The sequence below is a fragment of the Gadus chalcogrammus genome, chromosome 7 (assembly GCF_026213295.1).
Source record: "Gadus chalcogrammus isolate NIFS_2021 chromosome 7, NIFS_Gcha_1.0, whole genome shotgun sequence".
NCBI lineage: Eukaryota > Metazoa > Chordata > Actinopteri > Gadiformes > Gadidae > Gadus > Gadus chalcogrammus.
Genome location: NC_079418.1, coordinates 322,056 through 343,259, shown reverse-complemented (window position 1 = coordinate 343,259; position 21,204 = coordinate 322,056). Strand labels below are relative to the sequence as shown.

At 46.2% G+C, this 21,204-nt stretch overlaps 1 protein-coding gene, 5 non-coding genes and 1 pseudogene across 6 annotated transcripts; 1 reads left to right on the top strand and 6 right to left on the bottom strand.

Annotated features, from left to right (window-relative positions):
* Window positions 1-5,781: 5,781 nt before the first annotated feature.
* LOC130385420 (uncharacterized) lies at window positions 5,782-10,818 on the top strand. The gene is made up of 13 exons (XM_056593922.1): window positions 5,782-5,817; window positions 6,337-6,534; window positions 6,663-6,785; window positions 6,914-7,104; window positions 7,176-7,500; window positions 7,677-7,954; window positions 7,996-8,142; window positions 8,300-8,478; window positions 8,589-8,798; window positions 8,892-9,202; window positions 9,301-9,560; window positions 9,654-9,905; window positions 9,999-10,818. The coding sequence occupies exons 1-13, from the start codon at window positions 5,782-5,784 to the stop codon at window positions 10,816-10,818; spliced, it is 3,330 nt and encodes a 1,109-aa protein (XP_056449897.1).
* Window positions 10,819-11,674: 856 nt separating this feature from the next.
* Window positions 11,675-11,770, bottom strand: LOC130386746 (U6 spliceosomal RNA; annotated as a pseudogene).
* Window positions 11,771-13,441: 1,671 nt separating this feature from the next.
* On the bottom strand, window positions 13,442-13,547 carry LOC130386716 (U6 spliceosomal RNA). The gene has a single exon (XR_008896179.1). It is a non-coding gene; the product is annotated as a U6 spliceosomal RNA (small nuclear RNA).
* A 1,431-nt stretch (window positions 13,548-14,978) lies between these two features.
* On the bottom strand, window positions 14,979-15,084 carry LOC130386715 (U6 spliceosomal RNA). The gene has a single exon (XR_008896178.1). It is a non-coding gene; the product is annotated as a U6 spliceosomal RNA (small nuclear RNA).
* A 1,670-nt stretch (window positions 15,085-16,754) lies between these two features.
* Window positions 16,755-16,860, bottom strand: LOC130386803 (U6 spliceosomal RNA). The gene has a single exon (XR_008896245.1). It is a non-coding gene; the product is annotated as a U6 spliceosomal RNA (small nuclear RNA).
* A 1,410-nt stretch (window positions 16,861-18,270) lies between these two features.
* LOC130386802 (U6 spliceosomal RNA) lies at window positions 18,271-18,376 on the bottom strand. Its single transcript, XR_008896244.1, has one exon. It is a non-coding gene; the product is annotated as a U6 spliceosomal RNA (small nuclear RNA).
* A 1,670-nt stretch (window positions 18,377-20,046) lies between these two features.
* Window positions 20,047-20,152, bottom strand: LOC130386801 (U6 spliceosomal RNA). Its single transcript, XR_008896243.1, has one exon. It is a non-coding gene; the product is annotated as a U6 spliceosomal RNA (small nuclear RNA).
* Window positions 20,153-21,204: the final 1,052 nt, after the last annotated feature.

The following is a 21,204-nucleotide window of genomic DNA, read 5'->3' as shown; positions in this document are numbered from 1 at the left end:
CCTCAGTTAGCTATGTACCTCTGCTCAGACACCAAACGCTATCTGCTGGTGGAGCTACAACAGACGATTCCTACGTTGGACGATTTGCGGTTGCTGAGAAACGGAAAGCTTCGATGTACAGATGGCGCAAAAGATAACGTGGCTGAGAAACGTTCTTATCTTTATTTATCCGACAGAAAAGAGGAAAAAACCCACCTCACTCATCGCGTCGATAAGAACTTTTTTTTTTACGACCCAGCAAAAAAGAGACACCAAAAGCGTTGGATCGAATCCCCGTGAAATCAACGCTTTTGACCTGCCGTTCTCGTCGGAAATGAAGACGAGAACCCTTTATTGTGTTATAATTATTATTACAATACTATATGCAAAATATGACAGACCAAAAGCACTTATTGTGAATTTTATTTTCTTGTCTTGTTACTTATAGACCTGAATTGCATCCTTGTCCAATAGGTGGCGCTCTTGAATAATGTCTGTAGAGCGTGGTGTGGGGAGGGGGGTCTTGACCTTGGTATGGTAACCGTTTTGTATTTATTTAGAATGAGATCGTATTTACTTAACGGTTGCTAAGTTATACTTTATGTCCAATAGGGGGCGCTCTCGAATAATGTTCAGGATCGGAACGAGCCCAGCAAAAAAAAGGTATAAAACAAAAAAAAATGAAATTTTATCGGTTTTAAGTTATTTTCTCGGCCTAGGAAGGGTCTAGAAGCATAATTCATGCAGATTCAGGATCGGAACGAGCCCAGCTAAAAAAAAACAAAAAAACAAAAAAAATGAAATTTTTATCGGTTTTAAGTTATTTTCTCGGCCTAGGAAGGGTCTAGAAGCATAATTCCTGCAGATTCAGGATCGGAACGAGTCCAGCAAAAAAAAGGTTAAAAAAAACAAAAAAAATGAAATTTTATCGGTTTTAAGTATTTTCTCGGCCTAGCAAGGGTCTAGAAGCATAATTCCTGCAGATTCAGGATCGGAACGAGCCCAGCAAAAAAAGGGTTAAAAAAAACAAAAACAAAAATTAATGAATTTTCAAATTTCAAATTTGAAAAAAAAAAAAAGAATATATATGAATGTCCAAAAAATGCACCACAGACCACCACCAAACGACTCAAAATGGCCTAAACGTGATCCTAGACACTTTCTGTGGGGATTCCACACTTTTCACCAATTTTCACAAAATGTTCACAACATTTTCCAAGTATTTTTACATTGGGGTCAACGGCAGCTATGTGAAGGAAGTGAGCTACAACTCCAAAATTCCCACACATGTAGAAGGAGTCGATTCCTACGTTGGACGATTTGCGGTTGCTGAGAAACGGAAAGCTTCGATGGACAGATGGCGCAAAAGATAACGTGGCTGAGAAACGTTCTTATCTTATTTATCCGACAGAAAAGAGGAAAAAAACCCACCTCACTCATCGCGGCTCGATAAAGAACTTTTTTTTTTACGACCCAGCAAAAAAGAGACACCAAAAGCGTTGGATCGAATCCCCGTGAAATCAACGCTTTTGACCTGCCGTTCTCGTCGGAAATGAAGACGAGAACCCTTTATTGTGTTATAATTATTATTACAATACTATATGCAAAATATGACAGACCAAAAGCACTTATTGTGAATTTATTTTCTTGTCTTGTTACTTATAGACCTGAATTGCATCCTTGTCCAATAGGTGGCGCTCTGAATAATGTCTGTAGAGCGTGGTGTGGGGAGGGGGGTCTTGACCTTGGTATGGTAACCGTTTTGTATTTATTTAGAATGAGATGTATTTACTTAACGGTTGCTAAGTTATACTTTATGTCCAATAGGGGGCGCTCTCGAATAATGTTCAGGATCGGAACGAGCCCAGCAAAAAAAAGGTATAAACACAAAAAAAAATGCAATTTTATCGGTTTTAAGTTATTTCTCGGCCTAGGAAGGGTCTAGAAGCCTAATTCCTGCAGATTCCGGATCGGAACGAGCCCAGCTAAAAAAAAACAAAAAAAAAAAAAAAAACAAAAAAAAATGACATTTTTATCGGTTTTAAGAGATTTCTCGGCCTAGGAAGGGTCTAGCAGATAATTCTGCAGATTCAGGATCGGAAACGAGTCCAGCAAAAAAAAGGTTAAAAAAAACAAAAAAAAATGAAATTTTATCGGTTTAAAGTTATTTTCTCGGCCTAGCCACAAGGGTCTAGAGCTAATCTGCAGATTCAGGATCGGAACGAGCCAGCAAAAAAAGGGTTAAAAAAAACAAAACAAAAATTAAGATTTTCAAATTTCAAATTTGAAACAAAAAAAAAATATATATGAATGTCCAAAAAAATGCACCACACCACCACCAAACGACTCAAAATGGCCTAAAACGTGATCCTAGACACTTTCTGTGGGGATTCCACACTTTTCACCAATTTTCACAAAATGTTCACAACATTTTCCAAGTATTTTTACATTGGGGTCAACGGCAGCTATGTGAAGGAAGTGAGCTACAACTCCAAAAATTCCCACACATGTAGAAGGAGTCGATTCCTACGTTGGACGATTTGCGGTTGCTGAGAAACGGAAAGCTTCGATGGACAGATGGCGCAAAGATAACGTGGCTGAGAAACGTTCTTATCTTTATTTATCCGACAGAAAAGAGGAAAAAACCCCACCCTCACTCATCGCGTCGATAAGAACTTTTTTTTTTACGACCCAGCAAAAAAGAGACACCAAAAGCGTTGGATCGAATCCCCGTGAAATCAACGCTTTTGACCTGCCGTTCTCGTCGGAAATGAAGACGAGAACCCTTTATTGTGTTATAGTATTATTACAATACTATATGCAAATATGACAGACCAAAAGCACTTATTGTGAATTTTATTTCTTGTCTTGTTACTTATTGACCTGAATTGCATCCTTGTCCAATAGGTGGCGCTCTTGAATAATGTCTGTAGAGCGTGGTGTGGGGAGGGGGTCTTGACCTTGGTATGGTAACCGTTTTGTATTTATTTAGAATGAGATCGTATTTACTTAACGGTTGCTAATTATACTTTATGTCCCAATAGGGGGCGCTCTCGAATAATGTTCAGGATCGGAACGAGCCAGCAAAAAAAAGGTATAAAACAAAAAAAATTGCAATTTTTATCGGTTTTAAGTTATTTTTCCGGCCTAGAAGGGTCTAGAAGCATAATTCATGCAGATTCAGGATCGGAACGAGCCCAGCAAAAAAAAGGGTTAAAAAAACAAAAACAAAAAATTAATTAATTTCAAATTTCAAATTTGAAAAAAAAAAAAAAGAATATATATGAATGTCCAAAAAAATGCACCACAGACCACCACCAAACGACTCAAAATGGCCTAAAACGTGATCCTAGACACTTTCTGTGGGGATTCACACTTTTCACACAATTTTCACAAATGTTCACAACATTTTCCAAGTATTTTTACATTGGGGTCAACGGCAGCTATGTGAAGGAAGTGAGCTACAACTCCAAAAATTCCCACACATGTAGAAGGAGCCTGGAAAACCTTCCACACCAATTTTCTTCAATAAAGAAAATATTGGTAACACCCCTTTTTCCCGCGTTTAGTGAAAAACTTCAAATGCGATTTCTATACCAAAACAAGCCACCAGGTTGGCCAGAACTTGGCACAGCCTTAGCCCTGATCCATAGCTACCACTCCATAGGGTTTATATTCCCACGCCTCTCTCCCTGTTTCCCATGGCAACGCTTTTAGGTGTTTTCCAATGTTAAATTTTTTTGCCACTAGGGGCGCCAAATTCCTTCTGCTTCATATTTACCGTACCAAAATGAACCTTAAATGGGGGGGGTCAATGGCAGCTATACGAAGGAAGTTGGCTAGAACTCCGAAACTTTGAATTAAAACTTAAAAGATAGAACGCTTCACGAATTTGCGTGTCATCCTTGCGCTATCTGCCCAGCGATGCTCTCTGTCTCTCAGCCAATCGTGGACCTTCCGCGTTGACCTGCACCCAATCAGCATTAAGTCCTTGGACTGACCTTCGCCCAATCAGCATTAAGTCCTTGGACTTTCCGCGTCGACCTTCGCCCAATCAGCAACCCGCATCAGCATCAACTCCAGGAAAACCTTCCACGTGTGTCAGCCATTATCTCTGCAGTCGGTGATAAGGTAGGATGTGGCGATTAGCCTTGAAAACGAGAGCTGGTAAACCGTGAAAAATGCGTTAAAATGTTAGAGGAAGACTCGGTTATATGCTATAGACCCTAGTGTGTATGTGGTATAAAGGCTGGGACGAATTTCGAATTATAAATATGTAAAAATTAATGTTGAAATTACGGAGAGTCGCGATTGCCATTCAAACGGATTGCGCGGGAGTTAGCCTTGAAAACGAAGTACTGGTAAATCGTGAAAAATGCGTTAAAATGTTAGAGGAAGACTCGGTTATATGCTATAGACCCTAGTGTGTATGTGGTATAAATGCTGGGACGAATTTCGAATTATAAATATGTTAAAATTAATGTTGAAATTACGGTGAGTCCGCGATTCGCATTGAAACTGGTGGCGCGGCGATTAGCATTCCAACCTTTCAAACCTTCTGTTATCTTTCCTGTAAGCATCCATGAACATAAAAGTCCCTTTAAGGGAGTAAACTGTAATGCACTTTAATGCAATGCTCGGTTAAATGCTGTGTCCGTGTCATTTGTTGTCATGGTAGATGGCTTTTGCAAATTTAGAGGAATGACCGCGTCGCATCAGTTGGTCCTGCGGGCCTCTGATGCGCGGCGGCCTTCACCGCCGCCATGGGCCAACGCGGGACCCAGGCTCCCGCCAGCGCCAAGAGTGCAGGGAGGAGGTGGAGAAGGATAGGCCCGAAGCCCGGCTCGTCTCCGAGGGTGTGACCCCAGGGAACCCCATGCTGGTGCTAGGGCTGCCACAGCATCCAGCTGGCAAGTACCGGGGTCAGACCTTCAGATGGCTCCTGGAACGACGCGGGGCTACGCCTGTCACCTGGTCGCCAGTCACCAGCGGGAGTCGTGAGACGAGTGCCTTGGACAGCCCGTTCATGTGCCAACAAGGACAAGCCTCGGCCCGCTACTCCTGCGCCCACCCCGCTTTTGCGGAGCACCTCAAGTTCCGCCGGGCGCAGGAGGAGGCCCGGGCTCGCGCCACTCTGCCCGGGCGGGGGGGCGAGGCGCTTGTTGGCTTCGGGCTGTTCAAGGAGGACACCCTGAAGGACCTGTACGAATCAAGGACAAGGACCGTCAGGAGTAAGTCCTATTGTGGTGAAGGGCAGTGGAGACGGTGCTGGACATGTTATATTTTTTGATTTTCGATCATTGTCTTGCAGATACGTCAAGTGGCTACGACGGAAGACACCGCAGCCTGGGAGCTCCATGGACGCCGCCATTCAGTACTTCTTGGCCGAGACAAGGAGCGGTCGGCGGAGGCGGCTGCTACACCCCCTCCGCCCGCCAGCAGCAGCACCAGCAGCGGCCCCAGCACCACCACCAGCCAGGCCGCTGCTTCAACCGTGCTGCCGCCCCGCAAGCCGACCGCTCCCAATTTCTCGGCCCTTGTGCGCGGGCGTCCGATGGGCCCCAGGGAGCTGCAGGCCCAGATCAGGAGACTGATGAGCCCACCAGCACGGCCTGCAGCTCCAGGTCGGTAGCTCTTTCTTTCTGTTACACACAACAGAGGTTGAGTGTATACGATTTACTGACCGTTGCCCCCCCCCCCATAGCGGTGTCTTCCGTCAGAGACCAGCGCCCCTCGGTTCCGCCGCCCCCCACCACAGAGGTGACGGACGAGGAGCTGGTCCGGATGGTCACTGATGTAGAAATGGGTAACTGGCACCACACCGGACGTGTCCGCACTGTAACATTGGCCTTGGATATCTATTCTTGAGTCAGTATGTTTGTATTAACTGTAACTTTTTAATTTGCTGGTCGCTAAAGCTGATGCCTGAAGGATAAAGGTAGGTTTATCAGGTGATGTAGCCGTCTTTGTAGGTGGTAGACGCGCCGTCCTCTCTCACGTGGTGGTAATGTGGATTTGATTAAACTCCCAGTCTAGCAAACCTCGCCTTGTAACTAACAGTCGCCTTGTAGCACTAAACCATTTGATCTAATCAACAGGCATGCTGCACGTCATGAATGCTCAGACTCACTTAGTCTCGCTTGCCCGTGTGTTGCCCCGTCACTCTCATTGTGCTGATGCCATTTGGTTGTGCGTGACCGTGTCTGAAGCTGGCGTACAGGTCCATTCAGGCCCTCCCGCTCCCGCTGGTGACGCCTCCGACTCCACCTCCCCCGGCACCGTCCTCCACCCCACCACCACCACCACCACCACCACCACCACCACCACCACCACCACCACCACCACCACCACCACAAGTTTGCGGCTGCTCCACCGACGGTCGGGCTTCCTGCTCGGGCTCCGGCGCAGACCAGGGTGGAGCCTCGTGGCGTCTCCGTGGAGGAGACGCCGTGCGGGGAGGCCACCCTGGCGCCGGAGCCGAAGAAGAAGAGGAGGAAGACGACGACGACGGGCGACGTGGAGCAGCCGGCAACGCCCGCTCCTGCTCGGGCTGAGGTACAGACACACGCCCGTCGTACTCACAGACACACGACTCGGTGGAGACGACCGTCAGACTGCGTACGCAGCAGCGACTCGCCCTCCTCACGGTGTGTTTGTCTGTGTTGTCTTCATCCTCCTCACAGACCCGGTTGCCTGAGGGCTGGCGGACAGCCCTCACCGGGGCAGAGCAGGAGTGGATCGGCCGGGCGCTGTTCCAGCAGATCCAGCGGGGGGTCCCTCAAGCTAACCACGGACCTCAAGCTGTGGTGGGACCCCCCCAGCCCCGGCTGAACTATACTCAGCCACCCCGCCTCGGCGGCTGCCTTCTTCGCGTGTCGGTTGTTCCTCTGGGCGCCCCTGCACATGTGGGGGTCCCCGGCCGACATGCTGCCAGAAACATCTCACCAAGTGTGGGATGTACAAGACCATCCGGAAGGTCTTGGACATCGACGGCTGGTACTTGATGGCCACCGAGTACCTGGAGTGCCGTCGGTGTCGGAGGAAGGTAGCCGCCTGGTCGCAGGAGGTCGTGAGGCAGCTGGGAGAGGGGCATCGCGCCCTCTTCCCGGCGATCCTCACCTACAAGTAAGCAGCTGTCTGAAAACTGTCGGTGTGTCTGCGTGTGGCTCTTCTGTAACACGTGCGCTCCCCTGTAGGCTTGCCTGCGACCGGCGGGTCATCATCCAGCTGCGTGAGCGTACTCGGGGGAACAGCGCCACGCAGCTGCAAAAAAAACTCTGTGAGGCACACACAGAGGCCTGGATGCGGCGGTCCATACACTACCTCAGCGTCATGGAGCCCTTCACGTCGACGGGTGTCGTGCGCCAGTGCACCCCACCGCCGAAACCATCGCCAGACGTGCCGCAGTACGGCTGGCTGTTGGTGGTGTACTGCCACGACATCCTGTCTCGCCTGGAGGACGTGAAGGCCCGGGTCACCTCAGTCTTCGGATCCATCTTGAAGATGGATTCGACCAAGAAGGTGAATGTGGTGTCGGAGCACGAGCGTTACTCTCTTGCGACGTGCGTGCAGCCCTATTGACTTGCGACGTGCGTGCAGCCTTATTGACGTGTGTGTGTGTGTGTGTGTGTGTGTGTGTGTGTGTGTGTGTGTGTGTCTGTGTCTGTGTCTGTGTCTGTCGCCTCGCCTTCAAACAGGTGACCCGGAAGCTCGCCGGTGCCGCCGCCCATACCGCAGCCTGGGCGACCAACGTGGGCAACGAGCACGGGCAGGTGCTAATGTCCGTGCTCACGGCCACCGAGGGGGGTGGCCTGTTGCCCATGGCCGCGGGGTTAATGCGGCGGTACCGGGACGCTGGGGTAGCGCAGCCTCGCGTCCTCTACGTCGACCGGGACTGCTGTTCGTCCCACGGGGGGTCCAAGGCAGCTGCTGCGTTCCAGGAGTGGGACAAGCTGGTGGTCCGGTTGGACATTTGGCACCTGATGCGACGCTACGCTCAGGTGTCACAACCGAGAGCCACCAGCTCTACAAGCCCTTCCTGCAGCAGCTGTCCGCCAGTATCTTCCTGTGGGACCCAGAGGACACAGCCCGGTTGCTCAACGCCAAGAGGAGGACGCTAGAGGCGCAGGGGATGACCTTCTCGTCCGAAGCCGGAGTGTGGAGGCACGTCAGCCGCAGGGAGATGGCTCTCCATTGCCGTCGCCGCACGCGTGGAGCTGCGGCGACCGAGCGGCTGATTGATGACCTCCTGCAAACCTTCGGCGGTGCCAACGGGCGAGACACCATGGGGATTCCCCTGCTGGACCGAGACCGCATCCAGGCAATCCGTGCGGAGCAGCGACGGCACCTCGAGTGCATCCAGGACCCCGCCGGGCGTGGAGCTGTACACGGAGACAGGCAGGCTGACCAAGGGGGGGATCAGCCTGCCGACGTACCGTTGTGCGCGCGGCTCCACGTCCCTGGAGTCGTTCCATCTCCACCTCAACCGCTTCATTCCAGGTAAACCACGGGTTTCACCGTCGTGTCTATCTTTCACTGCCGCCGCCCTCGTTGTCGTTCACGTTGTGCGTGCTGACTAAACCGCTAAACGCGTCTGTGTTCCTCCTCAGGAGAAAGTGCCAACCCTTGGCACTTCCAGGCTTTTCTCCTGGAGGGGTTGGTGAGATGGAACGAGGACAGGGCGGCGTCCGCGGCACAGGAGGGTCGTCCGCTGCTCCGCACCTACAGTGGCCCCCTGCAGCACTCCCTTGACCAGCTCAGCCAACGGGTGCTTGGCTCGAGTTTGGTCAGGGACTACACCAAGCCCAGGGAGTACACGGGTAAGAACGTTTGAGCCGGCGTCACCACGCTTACACGTGTCCGCGCAGAACGATGTTTGTACCAGATTGAGTGACGATGCCGTTGTGCTTCAGGGGAACTCATCGGCATCGAGTACCTGTACTCCCAGACGGGCAGAGTGCTGCAGGACGTCAGCTTGGACCCTGACGTTCCGGACGCGGGTCCACCGCCTACCGAGGAGGACGACGAGCTCGCCGAAGGCCGGCATGAGTTGGAGGACCTCACACTCCACGTGCCTGGCGAGTTCACCGCTCCTCGGACGGACCCGCGGTCAGGGCAACCAGCTGACGCACCCGCGCCCGAGCCATCCCGTCCGACCGATCCCCCCGAGCCCGCGCCCCGCTCCCCCGGCCGGTCCTCACCAGAGCCTCAGCAGACCGCTGAGGTGAGTGCGACAGCGGTGCGACTCACTGGCTCGATCAAACGCAGCGCTCTGTGGCGTCCGTCTGACTTGTTGTTTTCTGTATCCGCTTGTGTTCGCAGGACTACCGAGGACCAGACGACCAGCCGGGGTACCTGGCCGTGGTCCGCTTGGCCACGGCCTTAGTGGGGCTGCGCCACGAACAGGCCCTGTCCGAGGGGAGGGTAGACGAGCTCATCGGGCTCTACGAGGCCCTGTCCCCGTTCGACAGGGCCCGAGTAGTTTACCCTCCCCGCTACACGGACGGGGCAGCTCGGGGGGGTCGATTCATGGCAGCGAAGCCAGGCCGCACCAGTATCCCTGGTGTGGAGAGCCTGCGACGGTGAGGAGGCTAAGCTTCGGTCGTACATTTCCCCGACGTACACGCGAGCCGCTTTACGTAACGTCTGTCGTTGTTTTTGTCCCTCGTCCGCAGCTGCCTGGTCGGACAGACCTCTGGACCCGCCAGCAGTCCCAGCACAAGCCGGCTGGTAGAAGCAGTGTGCGTCCAGCTCTGCAACCTGTACCCTACGGGCACCCGTGTGCAAGGCGGCGCCCGGGGTACACGGTGGGACAGCGCACTGCTTCGTTACCGCCACATCCGGGAGCTTGTGCTGGGACACCAGAGGTTGATGGCTCGGGCGCCCGTTCAGCTCTTTGAGCTGAACGCTAGGACCCTCTCGCTGTGGTGCGTTGGATGCTTTGGGCAGTGACACGCTTGAACCACACGCTCTCGATGGTGTAACTGTAACTAAAACACTATGTCGCCACCCGCTCTCAGGTTTACCCGGACGCAGCGAGAGAAGGAGAGGGCTGTGCTGACTCCAGGCGTTGCAGCAGACGGAGGACGACCACCGGCGGCGGCCGCGGCGACAGCGCCGGGCCCGGCCTCAGCAGCGGCGGTGGATCGTCCGGCGGCAGCAGCAACGGCGACGTCGGCGGTGCCTCAAGGCCGGGCGACGACAGCGGCAGCGAGGGGGGCGGTAGCCCCGGCAGCGGCACCGGCTGTGGCAGCACCGGTGCCCGCTCTGCAGGCGCCAGTGGTGCACAGACGGCTACTGGCGCCACGACCGCCCGCCCCCTCGGCTGCTTACCCGGCCTTCCTGCCGACGGCTGCTGCCGCAGCTGCAACTGGACCTTTAAGAGCAGCACAGCCTCTCCTTGTGGACCTCTCACTGCCCCGGCAGTGTGTGTGGGTGCTCCCCGTCCCCCCCCCCCTCCTGACGCTCCCTCGGACATTGCCGGCTCCACACGTCCTCCCTCCGCCGCTGGCCGCCGCACAGCACGCCGGCCCTGAGCTGCCTGTACCCCTGCCCGCCGCACAGCACGCCGGCCCTGAGCTGCCTGTCGCCCTCAAAACAGTTGAAGCGAGGAGGCTGAGCGCCAAGCGACGGGCTGAGGCACCTCCAGGCACGACCCTCTCTCACCGGGCCGGCGTGCCACAGGTGCATAAGTGCAGTAAATGCGGCCAGCCGAGGCGGAGGGAGACCGGACACTCCCGCTACGGCGGAGAAGTCTTCTGTTCTGTCGCGGCGGGTCAGAGTGTGGAGGACTGGCTGAGGGGGAAGAAGGAGCGGGACCAGGGTAGAGCCCAGCGCTGATGCGCACTCTTGCCGGGGATGGTGTTGTATATAGTTCTTTTGTATATAGTTTTTTTTATGTTGTGTATATAGTTATTTTGCAGTGTTACTGTCTATAGTTATTTTGCAGTGTTAGTGTATATAGTTGTTTAGTGTGTGTATAGTTCTGTTTTGTTCGTTAATTACTAAGTGCATACACACACTGCCATATTTATTCATATAGCATATAACATAGCATATAACATATAACATAGCATATAACTTTGCGGAGGATGGTTCACGACTCATTAATTCCTGATAATGGACACACCATATACATATATATATACTGTATATGAATGAATAATAAAATAAGTTCTCTTTCGACGGTACATGCTTGTCCCTTGTTTGTTTTTCTTCTTTAGCAAAAAAAGTCCACAATAATAATAATTAATGGTTTATTTCAATAAAGTCATAACACTGACAGCAAATGGATTATAAATATATACATAAAGCAATAAGTTGACAATAAATGGCATTCTTTTAATATAATACTCACAAGAATAATAATAAATGGGTTTTTTATTTCAATAAACTCATAACACTGACAGCAAATGGATTATAAAAAGATATCATTGAAAGCAATAAGTTGACAATAACAAATGGCATTATTTTAATATAAAAAATCACAAGAATAAATGGTTTGTTTAATTCAATGAAAGCAAGTAATATAAGCGTTGGTTTGACGGGGGTTCGATCCGACGCTTTGGGCTTCTCCGTCGTAGTCGTCGTCCTCGTCGCTGATTGGTGGGTCGTCAAAAAAACTTTCTTTATCGGCCGCGAGGGGGCGGGCTTTTTCGTCTTTTTCTGCAGGATCAACACAGGAGTGCGGGGTGTCAAAACAGAGAGGAATGCGGGGTGTCCTTTGCGCAGGGGCCATGCTAATCTTCTCTGTATCGTTCCAATTTTAGTAGATGTGATACCGAAGTAACACAAATACTGCCTAATCCTCAGTTAGCTATGTACCTCTGCTCAGACACCAAACGCTATCTGCTGGTGGAGCTACAACAGACGATTCCTACGTTGGACGATTTGCGGTTGCTGAGAAACGGAAAGCTTCGATGGACAGATGGCGCAAAAGATAACGTGGCTGAGAAACGTTCTTATCTTTATTTATCCGACAGAAAAGAGGAAAAAACCCACCTCACTCATCGCGTCGATAAAGAACTTTTTTTTTTACGACCCAGCAAAAAAGAGACACCAAAAGCGTTGGATCGAATCCCCGTGAAATCAACGCTTTTGACCTGCCGTTCTCGTCGGAAATGAAGACGAGAACCCTTTATTGTGTTATAATTATTATTACAATACTATATGCAAAATATGACAGACCAAAAGCACTTATTGTGAATTTTATTTTCTTGTCTTGTTACTTATAGACCTGAATTGCATCCTTGTCCAATAGGTGGCGCTCTTGAATAATGTCTGTAGAGCGTGGTGTGGGGAGGGGGGTCTTGACCTTGGTATGGTAACCGTTTTGTATTTATTTAGAATGAGATCGTATTTACTTAACGGTTGCTAAGTTATACTTTATGTCCAATAGGGGGCGCTCTCGAATAATGTTCAGGATCGGAACGAGCCCAGCAAAAAAAAGGTATAAAACAAAAAAAAAATGCAATTTTATCGGTTTTAAGTTATTTTCTCGGCCTAGGAAGGGTCTAGAAGCATAATTCCTGCAGATTCAGGATCGGAACGAGCCCAGCTAAAAAAAACAAAAAAACAAAAAAAAAATGAAATTTTTATCGGTTTTAAGTTATTTTCTCGGCCTAGGAAGGGTCTAGAAGCATAATTCCTGCAGATTCAGGATCGGAACGAGTCCAGCAAAAAAAAGGTTAAAAAAAACAAAAAAAAATGAAATTTTATCGGTTTAAAGTTATTTTCTCGGCCTAGCAAGGGTCTAGAAGCATAATTCCTGCAGATTCAGGATCGGAACGAGCCCAGCAAAAAAAGGGTTAAAAAAAACAAAAACAAAAAATTAATGAATTTTCAAATTTCAAATTTGAAAAAAAAAAAAAGAATATATATGAATGTCCAAAAAAATGCACCACAGACCACCACCAAACGACTCAAAATGGCCTAAAACGTGATCCTAGACACTTTCTGTGGGGATTCCACACTTTTCACCAATTTTCACAAAATGTTCACAACATTTTCCAAGTATTTTTACATTGGGGTCAACGGCAGCTATGTGAAGGAAGTGAGCTACAACTCCAAAAATTCCCACACATGTAGAAGGAGCCTGGAAAACCTTCCACACCAATTTTCTTCAAAAGAAAATATTGGTAACACCCCTTTTTCCCGCATTTAGTGAAAAACTTCAAATGCGATTTTCTATGCCAAAACAAGCCACCAGGTGGCCAGAACTTGGCACAGACTTAGCCCTGATCCATAGCTACCACTCCATAGGGTTTATATTCCCACGCCTCTCTCCCTGTTCCCATGGCAACGCTTTTAGGTGTTTTCCAATGTTAAATTTTTTTGCCACTAGGGGCGCCAAATTCCCTTCTGCTTCATATTTACCGTACCAAAATGAACCTTTAAATGGGGGGGGTCAATGGCAGCTATACGAAGGAAGTTGGCTAGAACTCCGAAACTTTGAATTAAAACTTAAAAGATAGAACGCTTCACGAATTTGCGTGTCATCCTTGCGCAGGGGCCATGCTAATCTTCTCTGTATCGTTCCAATTTTAGTAGATGTGATACCGAAGTAACACAAATATTGCCTAATCCTCAGTTAGCTATGTACCTCTGCTCAGACACCAAACGCTATCTGCTGGTGGAGCTACAACAGACGATTCCTACGTTGGACGATTTGCGGTTGCTGAGAAACGGAAAGCTTCGATGGACAGATGGCGCAAAAGATAACGTGGCTGAGAAACGTTCTTATCTTTATTTATCCGACAGAAAAGAGGAAAAAACCCACCTCACTCATCGCGTCGATAAAGAACTTTTTTTTTTACGACCCAGCAAAAAAGAGACACCAAAAGCGTTGGATCGAATCCCCGTGAAATCAACGCTTTTGACCTGCCGTTCTCGTCGGAAATGAAGACGAGAACCCTTTATTGTGTTATAATTATTATTACAATACTATATGCAAAATATGACAGACCAAAAGCACTTATTGTGAATTTTATTTTCTTGTCTTGTTACTTATTGACCTGAATTGCATCCTTGTCCAATAGGTGGCGCTCTTGAATAATGTCTGTAGAGCGTGGTGTGGGGAGGGGGGTCTTGACCTTGGTATGGTAACCGTTTTGTATTTATTTAGAATGAGATCGTATTTACTTAACGGTTGCTAAGTTATACTTTATGTCCAATAGGGGGCGCTCTCGAATAATGTTCAGGATCGGAACGAGCCCAGCAAAAAAAAGGTATAAAACAAAAAAAAATGCAATTTTATCGGTTTTAAGTTATTTTCTCGGCCTAGGAAGGGTCTAGAAGCATAATTCATGCAGATTCAGGATCGGAACGAGCCCAGCAAAAAAAGGGTTAAAAAAAACAAAAACAAAAAATTAATGAATTTTCAAATTTCAAATTTGAAAAAAAAAAAGAATATATATGAATGTCCAAAAAAATGCACCACAGACCACCACCAAACGACTCAAAATGGCCTAAAACGTGATCCTAGACACTTTCTGTGGGGATTCCACACTTTTTCACACAATTTTCACAAAATGTTCACAACATTTTCCAAGTATTTTTACATTGGGGTCAACGGCAGCTATGTGAAGGAAGTGAGCTACAACTCCAAAAATTCCCACACATGTAGAAGGAGCCTGGAAAACCTTCCACACCAATTTTCTTCAAAAGAAAATATTGGTAACACCCCTTTTTCCCGCGTTTAGTGAAAAACTTCAAATGCGATTTTCTATACCAAAACAAGCCACCAGGTGGCCAGAACTTGGCACAGCCTTAGCCCTGATCCATAGCTACCACTCCATAGGGTTTATATTCCCACGCCTCTCTCCCTGTTCCCATGGCAACGCTTTTAGGTGTTTTCCAATGTTAAATTTTTTTGCCACTAGGGGCGCCAAATTCCCTTCTGCTTCATATTTACCGTACCAAAATGAACCTTTAAATGGGGGGGGTCAATGGCAGCTATACGAAGGAAGTTGGCTAGAACTCCGAAACTTTGAATTAAAACTTAAAAGATAGAACGCTTCACGAATTTGCGTGTCATCCTTGCGCAGGGGCCATGCTAATCTTCTCTGTATCGTTCCAATTTTAGTAGATGTGATACCGAAGTAACACAAATACTGCCTAATCCTCAGTTAGCTATGTACCTCTGCTCAGACACCAAACGCTATCTGCTGGTGGAGCTACAACAGACGATTCCTACGTTGGACGATTTGCGGTTGCTGAGAAACGGAAAGCTTCGATGGACAGATGGCGCAAAAGATAACGTGGCTGAGAAACGTTCTTATCTTTATTTATCCGACAGAAAAGAGGAAAAAACCCACCTCACTCATCGCGTCGATAAAGAACTTTTTTTTTTACGACCCAGCAAAAAAGAGACACCAAAAGCGTTGGATCGAATCCCCGTGAAATCAACGCTTTTGACCTGCCGTTCTCGTCGGAAATGAAGACGAGAACCCTTTATTGTGTTATAATTATTATTACAATACTATATGCAAAATATGACAGACCAAAAGCACTTATTGTGAATTTTATTTTCTTGTCTTGTTACTTATAGACCTGATTTGCATCCTTGTCCAATAGGTGGCGCTCTTGAATAATGTCTGTAGAGCGTGGTGTGGGGAGGGGGGTCTTGACCTTGGTATGGTAACCGTTTTGTATTTATTTAGAATGAGATCGTATTTACTTAACGGTTGCTAAGTTATACTTTATGTCCAATAGGGGGCGCTCTCGAATAATGTTCAGGATCGGAACGAGCCCAGCAAAAAAAAAGGTATAAAACAAAAAAAAATGCAATTTTATCGGTTTTAAGTTATTTTCTCGGCCTAGGAAGGGTCTAGAAGCATAATTCCTGCAGATTCAGGATCGGAACGAGCCCAGCTAAAAAAAACAAAAAAACAAAAAAAAATGAAATTTTTATCGGTTTTAAGTTATTTTCTCGGCCTAGGAAGGGTCTAGAAGCATAATTCCTGCAGATTCAGGATCGGAACGAGTCCAGCAAAAAAAAGGTTAAAAAAAACAAAAAAAAATGAATTTTTATCGGTTTTAAGTTATTTTCTCGGCCTAGCAAGGGTCTAGAAGCATAATTCCTGCAGATTCAGGATCGGAACGAGCCCAGCAAAAAAAGGATTAAAAAAAACAAAAACAAAAAATTAATGAATTTTCAAATTTCAAATTTGAAAAAAAAAAAAAAGAATATATATGAATGTCCAAAAAATGCACCACAGACCACCACCAAACGACTCAAAATGGCCTAAAACGTGATCCTAGACACTTTCTGTGGGGATTCCACACTTTTCACCAATTTTCACAAAATGTTCACAACATTTTCCAAGTATTTTTACATTGGGGTCAACGGCAGCTATGTGAAGGAAGTGAGCTACAACTCCAAAAATTCCCACACATGTAGAAGGAGCCTGGAAAACCTTCCACACCAATTTTCTTCAAAAGAAAATATTGGTAACACCCCTTTTTCCCGCGTTTAGTGAAAAACTTCAAATGCGATTTTCTATACCAAAACAAGCCACCAGGTGGCCAGAACTTGGCACAGCCTTAGCCCTGATCCATAGCTACCACTCCATAGGGTTTATATTCCCACGCCTCTCTCCCTGTTCCCATGGCAACGCTTTTAGGTGTTTTCCAATGTTAAATTTTTTTGCCACTAGGGGCGCCAAATTCCCTTCTGCTTCATATTTACCGTACCAAAATGAACCTTTAAATGGGGGGGGTCAATGGCAGCTATACGAAGGAAGTTGGCTAGAACTCCGAAACTTTGAATTAAAACTTAAAAGATAGAACGCTTCACGAATTTGCGTGTCATCCTTGCGCAGGGGCCATGCTAATCTTCTCTGTATCGTTCCAATTTTAGTAGATGTGATACCGAAGTAACACAAATACTGCCTAATCCTCAGTTAGCTATGTACCTCTGCTCAGACACCAAACGCTATCTGCTGGTGGAGCTACAACAGACGATTCCTACGTTGGACGATTTGCGGTTGCTGAGAAACGGAAAGCTTCGATGGACAGATGGCGCAAAAGATAACGTGGCTGAGAAACGTTCTTATCTTTATTTATCCGACAGAAAAGAGGAAAAAGCCCACCTCACTCATCGCGTCGATAAAGAACTTTTTTTTTTACGACCCAGCAAAAAAGAGACACCAAAAGCGTTGGATCGAATCCCCGTGAAATCAACGCTTTTGACCTGCCGTTCTCGTCGGAAATGAAGACGAGAACCCTTTATTGTGTTATAATTATTATTACAATACTATATGCAAAATATGACAGACCAAAAGCACTTATTGTGAATTTTATTTTCTTGTCTTGTTACTTATAGACCTGAATTGCATCCTTGTCCAATAGGTGGCGCTCTTGAATAATGTCTGTAGAGCGTGGTGTGGGGAGGGGGGTCTTGACCTTGGTATGGTAACCGTTTTGTATTTATTTAGAATGAGATCGTATTTACTTAACGGTTGCTAAGTTATACTTTATGTCCAATAGGGGGCGCTCTCGAATAATGTTCAGGATCGGAACGAGCCCAGCAAAAAAAAGGTATAAAACAAAAAAAAATGAAATTTTATCGGTTTTAAGTTATTTTCTCGGCCTAGGAAGGGTCTAGAAGCATAATTCATGCAGATTCAGGATCGGAACGAGCCCAGCAAAAAAAGGGTTAAAAAAAACAAAAACAAAAAATTAATGAATTTTCAAATTTCAAATTTGAAAAAAAAAAAAGAATATATATGAATGTCCAAAAAAATGCACCACAGACCACCACCAAACGACTCAAAATGGCCTAAAACGTGATCCTAGACACTTTCCACCAATTTTCACAAAATGTTCACAACATTTTCCAAGTATTTTTACATTGGGGTCAACGGCAGCTATGTGAAGGAAGTGAGCTACAACTCCAAAAATTCCCACACATGTAGAAGGAGCCTGGAAAACCTTCCACACCAATTTTCTTCAAAAGAAAATATTGGTAACACCCCTTTTTCCCGCGTTTAGTGAAAAACTTCAAATGCGATTTTCTATACCAAAACAAGCCACCAGGTGGCCAGAACTTGGCACAGCCTTAGCCCTGATCCATAGCTACCACTCCATAGGGTTTATATTCCCACGCCTCTCTCCCTGTTCCCATGGCAACGCTTTTAGGTGTTTTCCAATGTTAAATTTTTTTGCCACTAGGGGCGCCAAATTCCCTTCTGCTTCATATTTACCGTACCAAAATGAACCTTTAAATGGGGGGGGTCAATGGCAGCTATACGAAGGAAGTTGGCTAGAACTCCGAAACTTTGAATTAAAACTTAAAAGATAGAACGCTTCACGAATTTGCGTGTCATCCTTGCGCAGGGGCCATGCTAATCTTCTCTGTATCGTTCCAATTTTAGTAGATGTGATACCGAAGTAACACAAATACTGCCTAATCCTCAGTTAGGTATGTACCTCTGCTCAGACACCAAACGCTATCTGCTGGTGGAGCTACAACAGACGATTCCTACGTTGGACGATTTGCGGTTGCTGAGAAACGGAAAGCTTCGATGGACAGATGGCGCAAAAGATAACGTGGCTGAGAAACGTTCTTATCTTTATTTATCCGACAGAAAAGAGGAAAAAACCCACCTCACTCATCGCGTCGATAAAGAACTTTTTTTTTTACGACCCAGCAAAAAAGAGACACCAAAAGCGTTGGATCGAATCCCCGTGAAATCAACGCTTTTGACCTGCCGTTCTCGTCGGAAATGAAGACGAGAACCCTTTATTGTGTTATAATTATTATTACAATACTATATGCAAAATATGACAGACCAAAAGCACTTATTGTGAATTTTATTTTCTTGTCTTGTTACTTATAGACCTGAATTGCATCCTTGTGCAATAGGTGGCGCTCTTGAATAATGTCTGTAGAGCGTGGTGTGGGGAGGGGGGTCTTGACCTTGGTATGGTAACCGTTTTGTATTTATTTAGAATGAGATCGTATTTACTTAACGGTTGCTAAGTTATACTTCATGTCCAATAGGGGGCGCTCTCGAATAATGTTCAGGATCGGAACGAGCCCAGCAAAAAAAAGGTATAAAACAAAAAAAAATGCAATTTTATCGGTTTTAAGTTATTTTCTCGGCCTAGGAAGGGTCTAGAAGCATAATTCCTGCAGATTCAGGATCGGAACGAGCCCAGCTAAAAAAAACAAAAAAAAAAAAAAAATGAAATTTTTATCGGTTTTAAGTTATTTTCTCGGCCTAGGAAGGGTCTAGAAGCATAATTCCTGCAGATTCAGGATCGGAACGAGTCCAGCAAAAAAAAGGTTAAAAAAAAACAAAAAAAAATGAAATTTTATCGGTTTAAAGTTATTTTCTCGGCCTAGCAAGGGTCTAGAAGCATAATTCCTGCAGATTCAGGATCGGAACGAGCCCAGCAAAAAAAAGGGTTAAAAAAAACAAAAACAAAAAATTAATGAATTTTCAAATTTCAAATTTGAAAAAAAAAAAAAGAATATATATGAATGTCCAAAAAAATGCACCACAGACCACCACCAAACGACTCAAAATGGCCTAAAACGTGATCCTAGACACTTTCTGTGGGGATTCCACACTTTTCACCAATTTTCACAAAATGTTCACAACATTTTCCAAGTATTTTTACATTGGGGTCAACGGCAGCTATGTGAAGGAAGTGAGCTACAACTCCAAAAATTCCCACACATGTAGAAGGAGCCTGGAAAACCTTCCACACCAATTTTCTTCAAAAGAAAATATTGGTAACACCCCTTTTTCCCGCATTTAGTGAAAAACTTCAAATGCGATTTTCTATGCCAAAACAAGCCACCAGGTGGCCAGAACTTGGCACAGACTTAGCCCTGATCCATAGCTACCACTCCATAGGGTTTATATTCCCACGCCTCTCTCCCTGTTCCCATGGCAACGCTTTTAGGTGTTTTCCAATGTTAAATTTTTTTGCCACTAGGGGCGCCAAATTCCCTTCTGCTTCATATTTACCGTACCAAAATGAACCTTTAAATGGGGGGGGTCAATGGCAGCTATACGAAGGAAGTTGGCTAGAACTCCGAAACTTTGAATTAAAACTTAAAAGATAGAACGCTTCACGAATTTGCGTGTCATCCTTGCGCAGGGGCCATGCTAATCTTCTCTGTATCGTTCCAATTTTAGTAGATGTGATACCGAAGTAACACAAATATTGCCTAATCCTCAGTTAGCTATGTACCTCTGCTCAGACACCAAACGCTATCTGCTGGTGGAGCTACAACAGACGATTCCTACGTTGGACGATTTGCGGTTGCTGAGAAACGGAAAGCTTCGATGTACAGATGGCGCAAAAGATAACGTGGCTGAGAAACGTTCTTATCTTTATTTATCCGACAGAAAAGAGGAAAAAACCCACCTCACTCATCGCGTCGATAAAGAACTTTTTTTTTTACGACCCAGCAAAAAAGAGACACCAAAAGCGTTGGATCGAATCCCCGTGAAATCAACGCTTTTGACCTGCCGTTCTCGTCGGAAATGAAGACGAGAACCCTTTATTGTGTTATAATTATTATTACAATACTATATGCAAAATATGACAGACCAAAAGCACTTATTGTGAATTTTATTTTCTTGTCTTGTTACTTATAGACCTGAATTGCATCCTTGTCCAATAGGTGGCGCTCTTGAATAATGTCTGTAGAGCGTGGTGTGGGGAGGGGGGTCTTGACCTTGGTATGGTAACCGTTTTGTATTTATTTAGAATGAGATCGTATTTACTTAACGGTTGCTAAGTTATACTTTATGTCCAATAGGGGGCGCTCTCGAATAATGTTCAGGATCGGAACGAGCCCAGCAAAAAAAAGGTATAAAACAAAAAAAAATGAAATTTTATCGGTTTTAAGTTATTTTCTCGGCCTAGGAAGGGTCTAGAAGCATAATTCATGCAGATTCAGGATCGGAACGAGCCCAGCTAAAAAAAACAAAAAAACAAAAAAAAATGAAATTTTTATCGGTTTTAAGTTATTTTCTCGGCCTAGGAAGGGTCTAGAAGCATAATTCCTGCAGATTCAGGATCGGAACGAGTCCAGCAAAAAAAAGGTTAAAAAAAACAAAAAAAAATGAAATTTTATCGGTTTAAAGTTATTTTCTCGGCCTAGCAAGGGTCTAGAAGCATAATTCCTGCAGATTCAGGATCGGAACGAGCCCAGCAAAAAAAGGGTTAAAAAAAACAAAAACAAAAAATTAATGAATTTTCAAA